The sequence below is a fragment of the Mytilus trossulus genome, chromosome 14, assembly GCF_036588685.1.
Source record: "Mytilus trossulus isolate FHL-02 chromosome 14, PNRI_Mtr1.1.1.hap1, whole genome shotgun sequence".
NCBI lineage: Eukaryota > Metazoa > Mollusca > Bivalvia > Mytilida > Mytilidae > Mytilus > Mytilus trossulus.
Window position 1 is genome coordinate 61,345,413 of NC_086386.1, and position 17,333 is coordinate 61,362,745.

The following is a 17,333-nucleotide window of genomic DNA, read 5'->3' on the forward strand; positions in this document are numbered from 1 at the left end:
TGGCAAATGTCCGAGCTCGTTAAAAAAAAACAAAACTGAAACTACAGTTGCAGACTTCACTACCTTCAAAACAAAGGGAACAGTTTGGAAGTTCCATATACTGAAATGTGACCAACAAAAATACTCATAGATTTTGTTAACACTGCCATGTATGTAAAGATTTCTTCGCCTTTTTTACGCACATAAAATTCAAGGATCCCACATTTGCCTTTAATTATCTATACGAACATTGATGTACTCTTAAATATCAGCACCGGCTGTTATCAACGGGTTACTTTACACCAGTAAGTTTGTCTCATAGGTAATTGTGTTTTTTCGCTGTTGTTTCGTTGCTTCTGGTGGACAAATACATGAAATCTCTGTGCCATCATCAAACATGTTAATGGCTATATATATCGGGTAATTCAAAACCTTTTTTCTTCGCATAGAAACAACTCTTCGTTAATCTGAGCATGGAAGTAATACTTTATATCACGAACTATAAATTAGGATACACAAAATGAAAAACTAAGCAAAATTGTGAATCCCGCATTACACGAAAAAATGTGTTGTATTTCAGTAAATAATACGTGTTCTTGGTTGATTGTAAACATGTAGTAGTCCATCATGCATTGTGACTCATTTAATGGATTGGTCAAAAACCTAGGTAAAAATAAATTGCGTCACATGTAAATAAACAATTACATGTGCGAGAACATAAGTATGCTAATTTATGCATATCCATATAAGGAAGTGGTCCCGACCTGTTACAATCCTTTAATAACCTAGCCTTGTTATCACAGATAAGTGTAGTCCATCATGCATTGTGACTCATTTAATGGATTGGTCAAAAACCTAGGTAAAAATAATTTGCGTCACATGTAAATAAACAATTACATGTGCGAGAACATAAGTATGCTAATTTATGCATATCCATATAAGGTAGTGGTCCCGACCTGTTACAATCCTTTAATAACCTAGCCTTGTTATCACAGATAAGTTTATCCCTTAATAGCCTCGTCTCATTGATTTACCATGGTTAATCAAATAATATTATGTATTAATTTAATTTAAAAATTAGTTACCAAGGCTATGCATTTAGTTTCTGTGCAAAGTCTCAAGAGTTCCCTAGAGCCCACTATAAACAAAATAATTTTACAAATAACTAATATATGTTATTACAGATTAAGAAAAATTAAGGAATAAAAAGTAGACAACTCACGAAAGTATCTGTAATAACACATACAAGTTATTTTCTGTAATAACCCTATAGAGTTATATCTCTGACTGGTCTGTGCAGGTTCAAAAAATTTGATTTTTTTTTTATAAAGTAGACCTGTTTCTTTCTACTAATTTGTATACAATTAAAACAAAATAATCTATCTAGTTTTCTACAAGCATTTTCAGTGGTCTTGATCTATTTACATACAACATGTTCAATATTTTCATCGACACAAGATCTGTGTTTGAATTTGCTTAATACATGTAGTACAAATGTAGTAACTTAATTCCAAATGTGCCAATTATTTGCTGCATATCAATTGATTCCTTTGGAATTTTTTCCCTGACTTACTCTGATTAGTTTTATGTCTCAGTAGCATGAGTTCGAATCCAGGCCAAATTGTTTTAAAAACTGTTGATTTCTATATGATTTAACGTCTTTTTTCAGCCAAGGGTAATGATAAAAACTGAGATGTTGTTTACGTAGAGATGGACAAGAATCGGTACATTATATCTGTAGGATTGGACAAAAGAATCAATATTTACTTGGACTCTCAGACTGATTCCAATATACACCAAGTACAACACCCGAATATAGTCTGGACTGATGATTTGGTAGGAACTTAGATGTACAAAAAAATGTATGTTGCATCAGTTGCATGGATACCAATTTTCATGGATTTAGTTGGAATGTACTGGTGAATCACAAAATTAAATGCAGCAAATTTTTTTATAGGCTTGTATGCAGACTTCAGCAAAACCACAATATTAAATATCAACCAACTTGCAAGTTTTCCATTATACACGAAAATTGACTCCCAAAAAAATAAATGAATCTCAGATATCCCTGATAACCTACAAAATGTAAATTTGTTCAACTTGGCAACAATTGAAAACAAAAAGATAATATGACAAGGTCCACTTACATATTTTAATGTAATTAGTATGATAAAAAGAGTATTTGTAACATTTAACATTTCAGAATAACTGCATACTATCAATTTTTAAACAGATTTTTTTCACCAAATGTCGGTTGTTGATTTGGAGATGAACAGCGGGCGGTCAGGTGTCCAGACAGGCGACAGCCAAATGTTGTCTGTGCCTTTACTCATGAACAGTTCAACAAAGCTTTTAAAGTTTTGGTGGAAGAAGACTTCAAGTCTTCTGACGGCCTATGGTGCCAGCTGTAAAATCATTAAACCGTTACCACCTCCTTATGCTGCATCTGTTTCTGTGTATTACAATTTCATAACAACTTCCGATTCTTGACACCAATTTTTACACATGATTAAAACATCTGAATCATTTAATTTGTAAATTAGGATTGAAAAATAAATCACCATCGTAAATATATACCCCTTTATTTATATGTAAATTATTAGATTTCATCTCATCTACATGAATGTTATTTGTTTACTTGTAACCGGATGTTTTTAATGTAGATATTTGTAGTATGCATGCGTGAATTTGGTATCGGGTCAACTCGCCCTGTTTACATGTTCGCCCTTGGTCTGTTCATCCTGAGTTCTTTCGCCCATATTGTACATTTGCCCTGTGTTCATTCTCTTTACTCTTTACTTATCAAGGACGTTTTATAATACCGTAAATACGTCCTTGCATTTATTAAAAAATATTAATATTAAGGGTATCGTTAAAAAACCTCTAAAACATGAATTTGTGAAAATCATCACAAAAATATGATTGTTCCTTATTTTGTTCCCAAGGTAAGACAATCGTGTTCAGCCAATCAAATTCAATGTTTCCCATGATCAAATTAATAAGCCAATCAAAAACATTTTCTCTGAAGATTATTCTAACAAGGGGTCATTTTACTGTTGAAAAAAAAAGAGATTATATTTTAAGATTTTTAACTCAAAAGTGGGAATATTCCTTATATTTGGAACAACTTTTCTAAATGAGGGGTCAAATTAATAAAGAAGATATAAGTTCAGAAACATCACAAAAATCTTTTGACATGTTTTTACCATTTAATACTTGATAGATCTATGCATAGTTCTTGGCAGACTTGGGGTCAATTACATTGGAATGTAATTAATTAAATTACACATTACATTGCAAAATTGGTCAATTACACATTACATTGCAAAATTGGTCAATTACACTAATTACACATTACACAGTTTTTGAAATGTAATTAATTAAATTACAATTACTTTACTAAAGTAATTAATTAAATTACACATTACATTTCATCATAATAATTTTTTACCAATGTTATACATGTATGTATAATGCATGCGTAAAATATTCATGTAAACATAGTTCAAGCGTTGCATTTGATAATCATAAGTATTTTAATGTTTTGTCATTTAGTCTGCATCTCTCTGGTCTGATCACTTTGACAACAATTCTCAAAAGTATTTCTATAGGAGCTAATGTGGCATATATTGCTTGATTAGAACATGGAGGTATTATACTTCCATAATCAGAAGATTTGTTGATAGAAGAGGAAATGTGTTCCTATTAACTTGCCAATACATTAAGGGGTATTTTGACATCTCAGAAATGAAGTTATTTAAATAAAACATAACATAAATAAAGAAATAAAGAAATTAAAAAAAAATCAAAAAAAAATCACTTATTAATTATTACAAGGTATACTTTTCACAACATTGAAAATAATGTTTAGTACAAACAATGTATATAATGTCTAAATCTTAGCAATATTTTGCTAATTAGATAAAATACATGTAACAGTGGCATTGCCCCTGGACATTTTAATCTGATTAATTGCTGTTTGTTTTTACAACTGTTAATTTTTATCTCTATAATCCTTTTGTGTATACTAATTTGACAAACTGATTGTGTGCACTAAATTTAAATTTTTAATGAACTCTCATAAAGATTTTTCACACATTTTTTTTGGTTTTGTTTAACAAGGTGATTAACTACTTTTCAATCTATTTAGTTAAATATCTTTATTAAAATATATTTATGTTTTCAAGTTATAAGACTATTCAGAAAAAAAATCTGTTGGTCAAATAAGTAATATAAAAACTTCAGAATAAATTTCAGAAAGAATTTAAAAAATAAATATAATGGTGCAATTAATATTATTAAACACAAATACTTATCATTAATACCATAAAAGTGCATGTAATTTAAATGTTATTTAAAATTAATTGAGCATTACATGCTTTTTTCATTGTAATTAATTAAATTACCATTACATGTAATTAAAAAAAAAAATTTAATGCTCAATTACACATTACATTCAATTACATGAAAAATTGTAATGCATTACACTTAATTACCATAACATTTTCAATTACCCCATCCCTGGTTCTTGGGGAAAAGTTTCATCAAATTATATGAATATAAAGGTGCTCATTTTTACAGTGGATTGTAATGTTCTTCCAATGAGGGTTTCCCCTCATTTGGAGTGTTGTTCCCAACCTGTTAAAGGACCATCTTTGTGAATAATTCAAAATTGGAAATTTCAACAAGCATTTAATATCCTTACACAAGAAAATAAATCCTGGTCTGCTAGCTACATGTTCATCTTTTCTACTGATTTAATAACTAGAATCATGCAAATAGACTTAAGAAAAAGGCATGTAAGTTCATCATACAAATATGACACTTTTTCTAGACAATCCAGATCGCGCAAAATACTTCGCTAAAATTTGTAACCTTTAAAATTGTTGTCACACACTAAAAAAAACCATGGGAACTTTCAAAAGTTGGCAGGTATGTAACAAGTCTTACTATTTTTATGCCCCATTTATGGGCATTATGTTTTCTGGTCTGTCTGTCCGTCCCGCTTCTGGTTCAAGTTTATGGTCGAGGTAGTTTTTGATGAAGTTGAAGTTCAATCAACTTGAAACTTAGTACACATGTGTTCCTTATGATATGATCTTTCTAATTTTACTGCCAAATTAAAGATTTTACCTAATTTTCAGGGTCCACTGAACATAGAAAATGATTGTACAGATGGGAAATCCATGTACTTATGACACATTCTTGTTTGAAGAAAAAAATGACGTCATAACGATAATGGAACAAAAGAGGGGCTGGGCTAGCTGCTTTTATGGGAATTCAAGTTACCTTTTATTCACCTCCTTCCACCTCAGAGCAATCAGCTCTTTGATTAATATGTTGTGACTGACAACAAAATGGAGGTCATGTTCAATAATAACGATTTTGACTTTTACCGTTCAGGAGATATGGTTCTTCAATGAAAGATTGAAAAATGGCATTTCCAGTCGGTGTATTTACTCATGAACAGTTCAACCAAAGCTTTTCAAATTTAAATATGTTGTTAACTTGTTACTGATGACAAAATGGATGTCAAATTTGATATTGACGATTTTCAATTTCACCATTCATCAGTTATGGTCCTTGTGATATTGAAAAATGCCAGGACACAAATAAATGTTAATAAATCCAGTTTGCTGTCGCTCTGACAGCCTTTTGTTTTCTCTTAGGTTAATTTTAGGGTAATTTCCACACAATGAGATTGGGTTTATATAAAAATTAGCAATGTTCTTTCCAGTTTCAGGTTTTCCTGATTTTTCTAAAAAACTAATAAAGTAGAATACAATTTCCATTAAATTTTCATATGCTTACATACATTCATGAAAGGAGCATATGATTTCCACTAACTTTTTATGTTCAATTACCAGAAGTATTTTAAAAAGTAAAACAAACATGCAAAATCTGGAGGAATTTACTAGTCATCTTCCGCATATGATGTTATTATTTTAGACATTTTCATTTCTTACTTTTAACTATATTGTGCATTAAATATTACAGAAAAATGGACATAAGGATGACATATTGTCTATAGCCCAGTGCCAACCAAACTTACTGGCAACAGCAGGGTATGATGGGGAAATAGTTGTATGGAATATGGTATATGGTCATATTTTCTGTAAATGTAAGTTTATCCATTATATAATATCTGACCTCTCTTTTTCTCTTTTTATTCTGGTAGTACGGAAGGTTCAGTTTTCATGATTTAAATAAAAAATGTGACACAAATGTTTATGTTTTCATCTTCACTCAGAATTTATGAAAATACAAATTGATACTAAAATACAGATGTAACACAACTTAAACAAGATTCTGCAAAATCAGCCTATTCAGGAAAGAAATTGCATTCTGGAAGTTCAACAGTTTTGTACATTCTGATTGGTCAAGAGGTCATTTATGAGGACTCTAAAACTGGATAATGTATTTTTTAAAGACCGAGATCGAATTTCTATATTTATCTATTGGAATTTTTTTTTTAGAAGTGATTGAAATCGATTGATTGACGTTTTATTTTGCATAAAGATGTTAATTATGAGGATTTTGAAACTAAACAATTTACTTCACAACTCTAAAAATGGAGTTGCTTAAACGTTCTATTAATTTCTATTACACTTAACATAACATGCATAAGGGAAGAACTATTCAACTTCAAAAGAGGGTTATGGTTTTTCAAAAAAAAAAAAATTCTGATTTCCAATTTGACGAAAACAATTATACTGAATCCAGAATTTCCCCATACCTTATTATAGTGTTAAATTTTGAAATTTTTTATGAAAGATAGCTTTAAAAAAAAGAAATGTTCAGGCTTAGTGCGAAAAAAAATTCTAACTCAAACAAAAACACATAACCACCCTTGAAATTAAATGGTTGTTTCCTAACCAGCATGTTTTCTTTTCCAGTACATGGTAAGAGTAGTGTGAGCAAGTTAGTATTTATGTCAGAAAGAGCCTACAACAAAGGGGCAGCATCCTTAATCTCCAATGGACCTGATGGACATATCCTGTTCTGGAAAGTCTTTGAGGGTGGATCTCTACTAGCAGACTTCCCTGGGGTAAGTAAAACATTTCAAACGGCTGATTGCATGAAAAATATTTTCAAAATTTCACTTCACTGCATAGGAGATAGAAGGCAAAACAGGCTTGAAAATTAGTTATCCTTTTTTGAAAATAACAATAAGGAGATTGCAATGAGACAATTATGCACAAGAGACAAAAGTAAAGAATCTAAATTAAGGCTCTATAAAGCCTTTAACAATGAGCAAATCTCATTCACTATAGTATGCTTTAAGTGAACCCAGCTGGACAAAATGGTAAACAATATAAAAAGAGAAAACCAATGGCCTGATATATGCTAGGCAGACAACAATCATCATGAAAACAACTCAAATACACACTCCTGACCAAGTGCCAAGTTTTAATTTGAACGCACAAAATTTCTGTTGCAGAACTACATGATGATCATCCTAAATGACATCAAATTTTTTTCCTTTTATTATTTTTATCTCATAAAACAGAAATAATCTTAAAAGGCTAGACAAAATATTTATTGCATGGTTGTAAGAATTTATTTTCATCTTTGATACTTAACCAGTTCTTTATAATCTGTTTTTGATGCATCTACTTTTCATGCTTTTGTTTTAATTTGAATAATTTTTTCTTCCAGACTTCCACAGAGGGTGCTTTAATCAGTACTATGACAATCAACATGGCCAACACTATGCTATGTGTGGCTGATAATTTAGGATTTGTATTTGTATATAATGTTGATGGCTATGCTTTGTCAGGGTATGAAAAGGAACCACCTGAATGTGCATAACATGTAATTACATGTATTGTATTTTGTTTATTTTCTCTTGTAAAAGGTGGAGAAGAAACCCAAAAAGGAATCAAAAGCCTTAAGTCAAAGAAAAACTATACCTTACACCAAAGCAAAAAGCAAACAGGAGACCATTTTCCAAAAAGCACTACATGCAAGATTAGATTGAGCAACACACCATGCTCAAAACATAAGATACTCAAATACAATAGTGGCACCCATCATTTTGCTATACGCTAGGGTTTACTTATTTTACTGTTTTCGGTATTTTTGTTATTTTACTTTTCAAATGGGAGTACTTGCTGTAAAAAACATGTCCTTTTATAAACATATGATAGAAATTTATAAATGCACAATGCATATTTCTAGATATTCTTTCACGATTATAGGAAAGTTATTACAAACCATCATATATACATCTGAGATCTAGCTTCCATTTTTTTTTTTAAAGTTTGTCACAAAAGATAATGGCTTTTGTTTGATTTTTAATTTGAAGATAGAAAATTACTACCAGTAAAAGTCATAGAGAAAAGTCACCAGCTGCTACAGAAAAAAATCCATGGTTTTGTTTTTTAAAGCCAATGGCCACCAATTGAGTTATATCTGAATGTCAAATTAAAAAGGGAGATAGTTGGCCTGATAGCTGAAAATTATCAACAAAGACTAGTTATTATAATACATGAATTTTTATGTGAAGTATCAAGTTAATAGTAAAATATATTTTTATGATTACAGTGGTGACCACATGGAGAGGACATGTTGATAGTAGAATTAGTAGAGAAAAACAAAGTTATAATGACAGCTTCTATCGACTGTACAGTCAGACTGTGGAACTATGAAGAAAAAAGTAAAATCACAAAAATACTGAACTCAGAGGAAAATCAATTCGGAAAGCAATTATTTAGGTAAGTTATGATTGTAATATTAAAATGAAAATAAATAAATGATACCTGGCAGATGTGAATGAGACATGTGAAAAGAGTGAAATAGGTAAAAAAAAAATGCATTTGTAGGTCACTTATAATACATTTATTTTTTCAAATGATCTTCGTTACTAAATGATAAAATTTGTCTTTTAAACTCCCAAATTTTAGTACTCTGGAAAATAGATAAATCATCAGTACTCTGTAACTTCAGAAGTTTTTGTGATATTTGTATTATTATTGTGTAACTTGTCACATTTTAAATTTTGACAGCAATATTTTTGTACAGCATTTACTGAAATTGTAATAATTTATCTTTTTGTCCTTTCTTTAAAAATTTCAATGAGAAATAAACACACAAATCTCTAAATTTACTGTAGTCTGAATGGAAAATGAGTAATATCTTTAAATAGCAGCTCTTGTACAAAAAACGTTTCAAATGCTACTTATATCTGATCATATATATGAAGATCTCCAGCTTTTACGTACCAAATTCAAATCCATGAACTTGTGGCATCAAAGTTCCAATCTTCTTAAAATTAAATACATAATTTTCAGGTACATTTGGTCAGCCAGAACAATGGGACCTATATAACACCTCTACTTTCTGTCATCCCATGGTGCCATACGATGTACTGATAGACCCCATGAGTTTACCATCTCACCCAGTACTGAAAGAAGGAAGTAAGACAGATGATCTATTTGAGTGAATAAAAAAAAAAGAAGATGAAACTGTTAGTATTATATGTATAAGCACAAAGATTTTCATAGGGCCAGGATGATGAAAATCAGTCTCAAGGTTTTGAACTATTACAAAACAGGATATAGGTATAGGAAGCTGTGGTATGAGTGCCAATGACAACAACTCTCCACCCAAATATCAATTTATAAAAGTAAACAATTATAGGTCAAGGTATGGCCTTCAACACAGCGCCTTGGGTCACACTTAACAACAAACTATAAAGGGCCCCAAAATTACTAGTGTAAAACCATTCAAATGGAAAAACCAACAGTCTAACTTAAATAAAAAAAAAATTAAAAAAAATATATTCATATTTGATTAAGATGTTTTAATCTTCAACAAACATGTTATAGTTGCTGCTAGCACTAAATAGTCATCAATAAGTCCATCATAATGCAAAAAGCAATATGCCTGTCAACTGTCACTATTTGCAGGGGGGTTTCCCCTATGAAAGCTCCCAAATGGAAATTTTGAAAGAGCAATTTTGTCCACAATTTTAAACTAAACAGTTAATTTTACAATGGCTATAGACTTTAAAAGTATGAAGAAGCCTAAAAACAACATTAAGATACATTTGAAGGCCCCATGAAGTTTTTTTTGGGGACTGTAAGATCCATCTTGCACGTAAAAAATCCATTTTGAAAAGTTGACAGGTATGCTGTCTGTTAAGTATCATTACTATATGGTGTCTCCTGTAGGTTATATTATTTTGCAAATATTTGTTGATTTTTAACAAAATTTTGCTCATATTATAAAAAAGAAGATGTAATATGATTGCTAATGAGACAACCCTCCACAAGAGACCAAAATGACACAGAAATTAATAACTTTAGGTCACTATACAACCTTCAACAATGAGCAAAGCCCATACCCCATAGTCAGCTATATATAAGTTTGCAACAAAATTCCATGATAATATATTTGGTGCATTTACTTTATTAAAAAGAAAACAACAAATGAAAGAAAAAAGAACGCTTCATCTAAAAACAAATCAAATGATGTGGTATGATTGCCAATGAGACAACTCTTCACCAGAGCCCAAATGAAGTAGAAGGTTACCAATTATAGGTCAATGTACAGCCTTCAGCAATGAACAAAACCCATACAGCATACAAAGCTACAATGTATAGAAGGCTTGAAACTACAAAACATAATTTAAGAGAACAGGTGACTGATGACTATAGAAGTCCTTAACCACTTTAAATAAAAAGTCCATCTTGTTTATATTCAATGTCTGCTTCAGAAGTCTGTTCTCTTTTAGCCTAAATGCATGAAAGATATTTTTCATTTAGAGTGGTTCTTCTTGGCATAAATCTTCATTTTATTTCTATGTAAGTTGACAAATAAATGGGATGACAGTATATATATTAGAATATATAGGCACTTGAAAAATAGACGTAGAAAGTTATGGGTTTCAGGGCCTTAGATAAAACTGCACTTTCTAGGTGGAGAAAAGAAATCTATGGTGTAGGGTTACAAAATTTTGGAATTTACAATAATCAAATGATCATCGGTTTTTATCAGAGTGTTAGATGTTCTGATTTCTCTATAATACTTCTGATATTTTAATTCAGAAAGATAGCTTGAACAGGTATAGAAAAGAATTGATTAACATATTTTGCATTGCAGGTAGAAAATAAAAAATGCCTTTGGACACCCCCTCTATCCATTTCATGACATAATTATTATTCTTTAGAATAGAAACACATGGTGATTGTATTTTGTTTAATTAAATGGTGGCTGATTTGACAGACTGTTGTGTGATATGATATTATCACTTGATTGTTTGGGTTCAATTTGTCTGAGTAGTTATGACTTCAAAAGTAAAAAATAAATGTGAATTGGAATATTTGCATGCCCTAGCTTTTGCCTTAATCGTGATCTTTGTAAATTAAGATTAAAAGTATACTTTCTAAACTTAAAGATGGTTTTTTTCTTTAGAAAAACAGCTATAATAGATTACTGAAATAACACAATTAACCAAATGCCAAAAACAAATCAATTATTGCAAGTATAGGATGAGTATATTTTATCTCCAATACAACAGCAATTTAAATTTTTAAATACATTTTAGGCAAAGATACAGCCAGCATATACATCGTATGCCAAGCCACAGATCAATATAGATGATGAAACAATTGCTAGAGATATCAAAGATTTAAATGGCATCCTCAAAGATACAGGCCTTGATGAAGAACAAGCCAAGAATTATCACGGGAAATGGTAGGTTTTCTTTAAAAAAAAAAGAAGCAAATACTGTAAACCAATTGCAAAAGGACATTTGCACCTTACACAAATAATAACTTCAGTGAAAATCTTACCCTAAATCGTTTTTCAACGCTATGAATTCAGGAAAAACAAATTGCTATATTTTCATTATTGTGATTAACCCAAGATAACACTTACAACTCTTCTTTAAAAAATGTGCAAAACAAACCTTTGATTTATTTGCTTGCTATGTTTGCTTGGATGTTTGCAAACAATAGGTAGGCGGAGTTTCAGTCTGTTTTATATATACTGGGATTTGATTGAACACCAAAAATTGACATGCAATGAAATTAATGTTTATTGTCCAATTAAATTCCAGTATATAGTAAACAGACTGAAATAAACTACCTACCTGTTGTTTACAAACATCCAAACAAACATAGCAAGCAAGTTGATCAAATGTTTTCCTTGCATGCGTTTATAGAAGAGCTGTAAGCATTATTTTAAACTAGCATTTTAAAATTTTACTACACCCTTTGATTTCAGCATCTCCAGAAACCTCTTTTAATTGTCTCACATTTTTATCTGCTTATGAATAGATACACAACAATTTCTGAATGGAAGATGAGAAGGAACAGTAATTCTCAAATCAAATGTCATTGAATATTTTTCACAGAATTATATAAAGACTACCAACATTAATATATATGGGAGCTTACTCTTGATCGACTAAAATTATTGAAACTTCCAATTTGGCAAAGTGGAATTGAGTAAAAAAATATGGAAGGAATAACATAAACATTACAAAGACAGAAAATTTGAAGAATTTGGAATCCTCAAAAGTCAAAATCCATCCATTGCTATTTGATATAATGTTATATATAAAAAAAAATACAAATAAAACATCAAAATATACAAAATATACAAAATAAAAAAACTGTCAAAAAATATCTCAGTTGTCTCCCATAGATCATAACATTTTGAAGTTTTGATTTTTATCCAGCAGGACATTACAAAGTTTAAAGTTTTAATTAAGTAACACTTTCTATATATCAAAATTGTTCAACCAAAAATTATCCAAAGTGCTTTAACAAATAATACAGCTTCTTGTCTACCTTGTGAAGATAGATTTGGGTAAATTTAGCTCTGGACATCATAGAAGATATATTTTTTTCACTTTATAACCAAATTTCTAAGGTCATGTCATTACTAATTGATAGATTTGGAGAGCTAGGTTCTGGATAAATGCATTATTCTCTCAGCTACTTTGCCCATATTTCACTGAGCGTTGCTTTAATGACTTGACTTTCACCATCAAAACATTACATAGCATATCATATAAACTAATGATTGTCTCAGACATAAAAATAAATAAATTGAAAAGTTAAATAAATAGATGTATAATTTAACAAGTGTTAAGAATAGATTTCACACAACTACGATCAAAAGGTAGACAACATTTTTTTTTGGCCTTATAATATACCCAGTAACATATTATGCAAGGGCGTTAACTCTTGTCAGCATATTTTTTTTTTAATTTTCAGTACTACCAGAATGTATTTACATAAAAAGGAAGGAAAAAAACACACCCTAATAAAAATCAACAGGATATAAAAAGGAAGAGAATCTTTTAAAGAATAATAATAAATAGAAAAAGTCATAAAATGCAGTTTTGAACAGTAAATTTAAAAATTTGAAAAAAATTACATCAAATTAAAAACTTTTAAAATATTCACCAGTTATCTCCCTTAGATTGTTGTTTTTTCTCTGTATAATTTAATTAGTTCAGTTTTCCTCAATAATTTTGTGGAAAAATCACCATAAATGATGTTTATTTAAGACTTATTCAATTTAATGTCCAAAATAGATAGGTTGAAATATCTGCACATAAGGGTTTCGTTTGCACATTTGAAGATTAAAAAAATAAGTAACAATATTCCGGATTCAAATGTAAACAAAAATGTAACTTTATGTCCCCAAAATAATTTGACTCATTTTGGAAGTTATTGTCAGAAGCCTGAAAAAAAAAAAATATTTTTGAAGCATTCTTTGTGTGCTATGGTGTTTGATATACCAAATATTCACAATGAGTTTGATTATCCTGAATATACTTCAAATATTACCACTGGATATTAAGCATGCTGCATTGTATCTTAATAAATGAATTTGCAGCTACCAATTTATGCAAGGACAGGAAGGGACTGTCATATTTGTTATTATTTACCTATTATACAGTTTATGTCCATAAAGGCATGACAGGGGTACCAGATTTATCAGTGCTTCTAACTACCTCCCTTACTACTATCAAAGAACTGGTTATTAACTTTTGTAATAAAGCTTATGAAAATAATGGTATTAATTATTTTTGGAGTATTAAAAATTCTTTAGAGGTTTTAGATAAAATACATGCTTTCAATGGTCCTTACAATTCTGTTGACAGTTATAATTTTTCTACTCCGTACACTACACTTCCACACAATCTTATAAAGAAAAAGTTTTTGTATTTGATAAAATGGTCTTTCGAAAAATCTCATTGAAATTTTATTTGCTGTAACTCGTTGAAGGCCTTTTTCTCTAACGAAAAATTTATGCTAGATACACTTACTGGAAATGTGAGGATATGATTGAAGCTTTAAACTTTCTGCTAGATAATATTTATGTACGTTTCGGCGATAAAGTGTATCGTCAGGTAGTAGGTATTCCTATGGGCACCAACTGTGCCCCTTTAATAGCAGATTTATTTCTATATTGCTATGAATCTCAGTTTATGACCAAACTCAGTAAAGACCCATCATTGTTATATTTGGTTGATACTTTCAAAGATACCTACCGTTATCTGGATGATATTTTTTCGTTGAATAATCCAGAGTTCTCTAAATATACTTCAGAAATTTACCCAAACGAACTTACTTTATCTAAATCTAACATAAACAGCAGCAGTTGTCCTTTTCTAGATTTAGACATTTCAATTTGAAACGGGAAACTTCACACTAAAATTTACAACAAAAGAGACGATTTTTCATTTCCTATTGTTAATATTCCTTTTTTAGATGGCGGTGTGCCTTTGGCTCCATCATACAGTGTTTATATATCGCAACTCGTTCGGTTTGCCCATGTGTGTTCTGATGTCATAGATTTTAAAGAATGTAATCAATGCATCACTGGTAAATTGTTGTGTCAGGGATTTCGATACCATAAATTACTTAAAACTTTTACTAAATTCTTTCATAGATACAAAGATTTGATTAGTCAAGGAGTAAGTTCGGTAAGGGCCATATTTGGCCCCAATTATAAAGTTGCATAATAATACATGCTTTAAGTTGCCTTAAAGACATGTTAGAAAGTTAAACAGAACAGTTTTTGTCAAATTTTAATTCTTACACGTTGATTTATTACATCCATAAAAGGTCAATTTAAGGGATTTAGGTGAAATTTGACAAAATCAGCTAGATTTCAACCAAATAAAGGACCAGGAAACATAGAGCGCAGGCGTCGACAAGCTTAAAATTCAAACAACACATGTGAAATGTCTTCACAAACATTATTTTAAAAGATTTTTGTTGTCGACGTATGCGCTCTATGTTTCCTGTCCAATAATCTATGGAAATTTACCCATTTTCATTGATTTTTCGTGAAAAATCAACATGAGAACAACTTGTGACGTCATAACGCAGAAACGTAGAAATTTCAACAAAATGGTTTATATCCTAGCTAGTCAATGTATTAGCTATAATTTATCATGATATTGGTCGATAAATCCAAGTTTGAAATTTACGCTAATAAAGGGGGCCATTTTAGGACCTTATGGAACATACTCCTTTGGCTATACCTGTAGAAAGCTTATTAAAAATGGTATTTCACATCCTAAATTTTATGGTAATATTGTACTTAAAGCGAGGAAATCACTATGTGATCTTTGTAAACTCATCAAACCTTTGAACAAACTTATAAGTAAGGGTTATCGTACCAATATTGTAATTAGATCTCTGAATATAGTTCACATTGGCACTAATATTGATTTTGTCATTAGCAAATTAAAACATAACTAAATTTCATTATCTTTTGAGGCGAGATGTATAGAGACACAGACACTTTAATTTGTATTTCTATAGAAGTCGCTCTTCACTATCCTACTACCTGTCGATACATTTATTTTTGGCATTGCACAAGTCATGTCTTCTTCGACTATTAATGACGTTAAAATACTAAATCCCTGTGATGTGTTTTAGTTGATTTTAGTCTCTGATGCATGATTTTTTATTATTAATTGGCTTTCGCTTTTAACTAGCTGTCAGTAACTGCAAGTACTCTCAAATCGTATTTTCTTGTTAATTCAACCTGTTGATACTGCTTATTATGCTTTTTTGTTATTTTTTTTTTAAATATATGGATCTTGTCTGTATACCAGCTTTGATTATTTGTAATATCTTCAATTTTTCACTTATTCTTACTACATTTGTATAAACTTCAAGATTATAATAATTTTTTTTAAAACCGGTTTTTTTCTAAAGTGAATTTTGATTGGTTAAATATTTCTCAGTGATGTCCTGCCATGGCTTTGTTTGAATATGTTTCTTAGCTTGTTGGTCATGAATGTTTGTCTCTAATATTTATTTAACTGTGCATTTGTATTCAGATATCGCGGATCAAATTTATTCGTTCATTGTGTAATCATACGTTTTTTGATTGAGTTAAGTCTGCCAATTGATATTTTATCGTGTGTTTTTCTATGTTGTGATGTTATGCTATTGTTTCAGAAAAAAGGAGAAAGATTGGATCCATTAAAACATTTAATCCCGCTGCAAATGTTTGCACCTGTCCTAAGTCAGGAATCTTATGTACAGTAGTTGTCGTTTGTTTATGTAATATATACATGTTTCTCGTTTTGTTTATATAGATTAGACCGTTGGTTTTTTCGTTTGAATGGTTTTACACTAGTAATTTTGGGGCCCTTCATAGCTTGTTGTTCGGTGTGAGCCAAGGCTCCGTGTTGAAGGCCTTGATTTAACCTATAATGGTTTACTTTTTAAATTGTTACTTGGATGGAGAGTTGTCTCATTGGCACCCACACCACATCTGCCTATATCTATTAAAATAGTCGACCCACCTAATCCAGATTTTCCCAAAGTGAAATTTGACAAAGACGATCCTTTTGGGTCAGGCATGGACCCTGAAATGATGACCAATAGTCTTAAATCTTTCACAAATAAACAACAGGCTGTGTCATAATTATTGGTCTTTTATGTATTGAAATATTTAAATGAAATTTCTTTGGATTTTTAATGAAGAGACAAACATTTTTAGAATAACTGTATTGAGGTTTTTGTAATGGGATTTTATAGCCAATTTGTGCACAGAATTTTATAGAAAGTAAAAATAAATGCTGAGTGTGTATTTCTTACTTTTTCTTCAAAACTCACTCAGGAACTGCTGCTGCTTAAAAATTATACACCATACTAGTATTCACAATTGTTTATTTTTGTTTCCATGGTTACTTTAGGACACTTTTTAGAAATATTTTCCTCACTTTTATATTTGATAGAACTTTTTTCATTTGTAATTTTGAAATGTGATAATTATGAATTATTTGTAGGTTTTAAAAATGATACATTTAATCTTGCTTTATGTCGCATTTATCAAAGCAAGTAATTATCTATTTAAAGGTTAAA

General features: G+C 30.3%; 2 protein-coding genes across 2 annotated transcripts in view; both read left to right on the top strand.

Moving 5' to 3' along the window:
- The window catches only part of LOC134696583 (uncharacterized), a 111,621-nt gene extending 94,719 nt beyond the window's left edge, over positions 1-16,902 (top strand). The window contains exon 10 of the mRNA XM_063558442.1: positions 16,772-16,902. The gene's annotated coding sequence lies outside the window, so the exon portion shown is untranslated. The remainder of the gene's footprint in view (positions 1-16,771) is intronic.
- On the top strand, positions 3,624-9,424 carry LOC134697953 (uncharacterized). The gene is made up of 6 exons (XM_063560238.1): positions 3,624-3,629; positions 5,977-6,100; positions 6,876-7,027; positions 7,639-7,783; positions 8,527-8,610; positions 9,273-9,424. The coding sequence occupies exons 1-6, from the start codon at positions 3,624-3,626 to the stop codon at positions 9,422-9,424; spliced, it is 663 nt and encodes a 220-aa protein (XP_063416308.1).
- Positions 16,903-17,333: the final 431 nt, after the last annotated feature.

Bases quoted from the DNA above. Each gene is read 5' to 3' on its own strand.
- LOC134697953 (XM_063560238.1), top strand. The intron at 6,101-6,875 runs GTAAGTTTATCC...TTTCTTTTCCAG, and splicing joins TGGTCATATTTTCTGTAAAT to TACATGGTAAGAGTAGTGTG. The intron at 7,784-8,526 runs GTGCATAACATG...TTATGATTACAG, and splicing joins TGAAAAGGAACCACCTGAAT to TGGTGACCACATGGAGAGGA.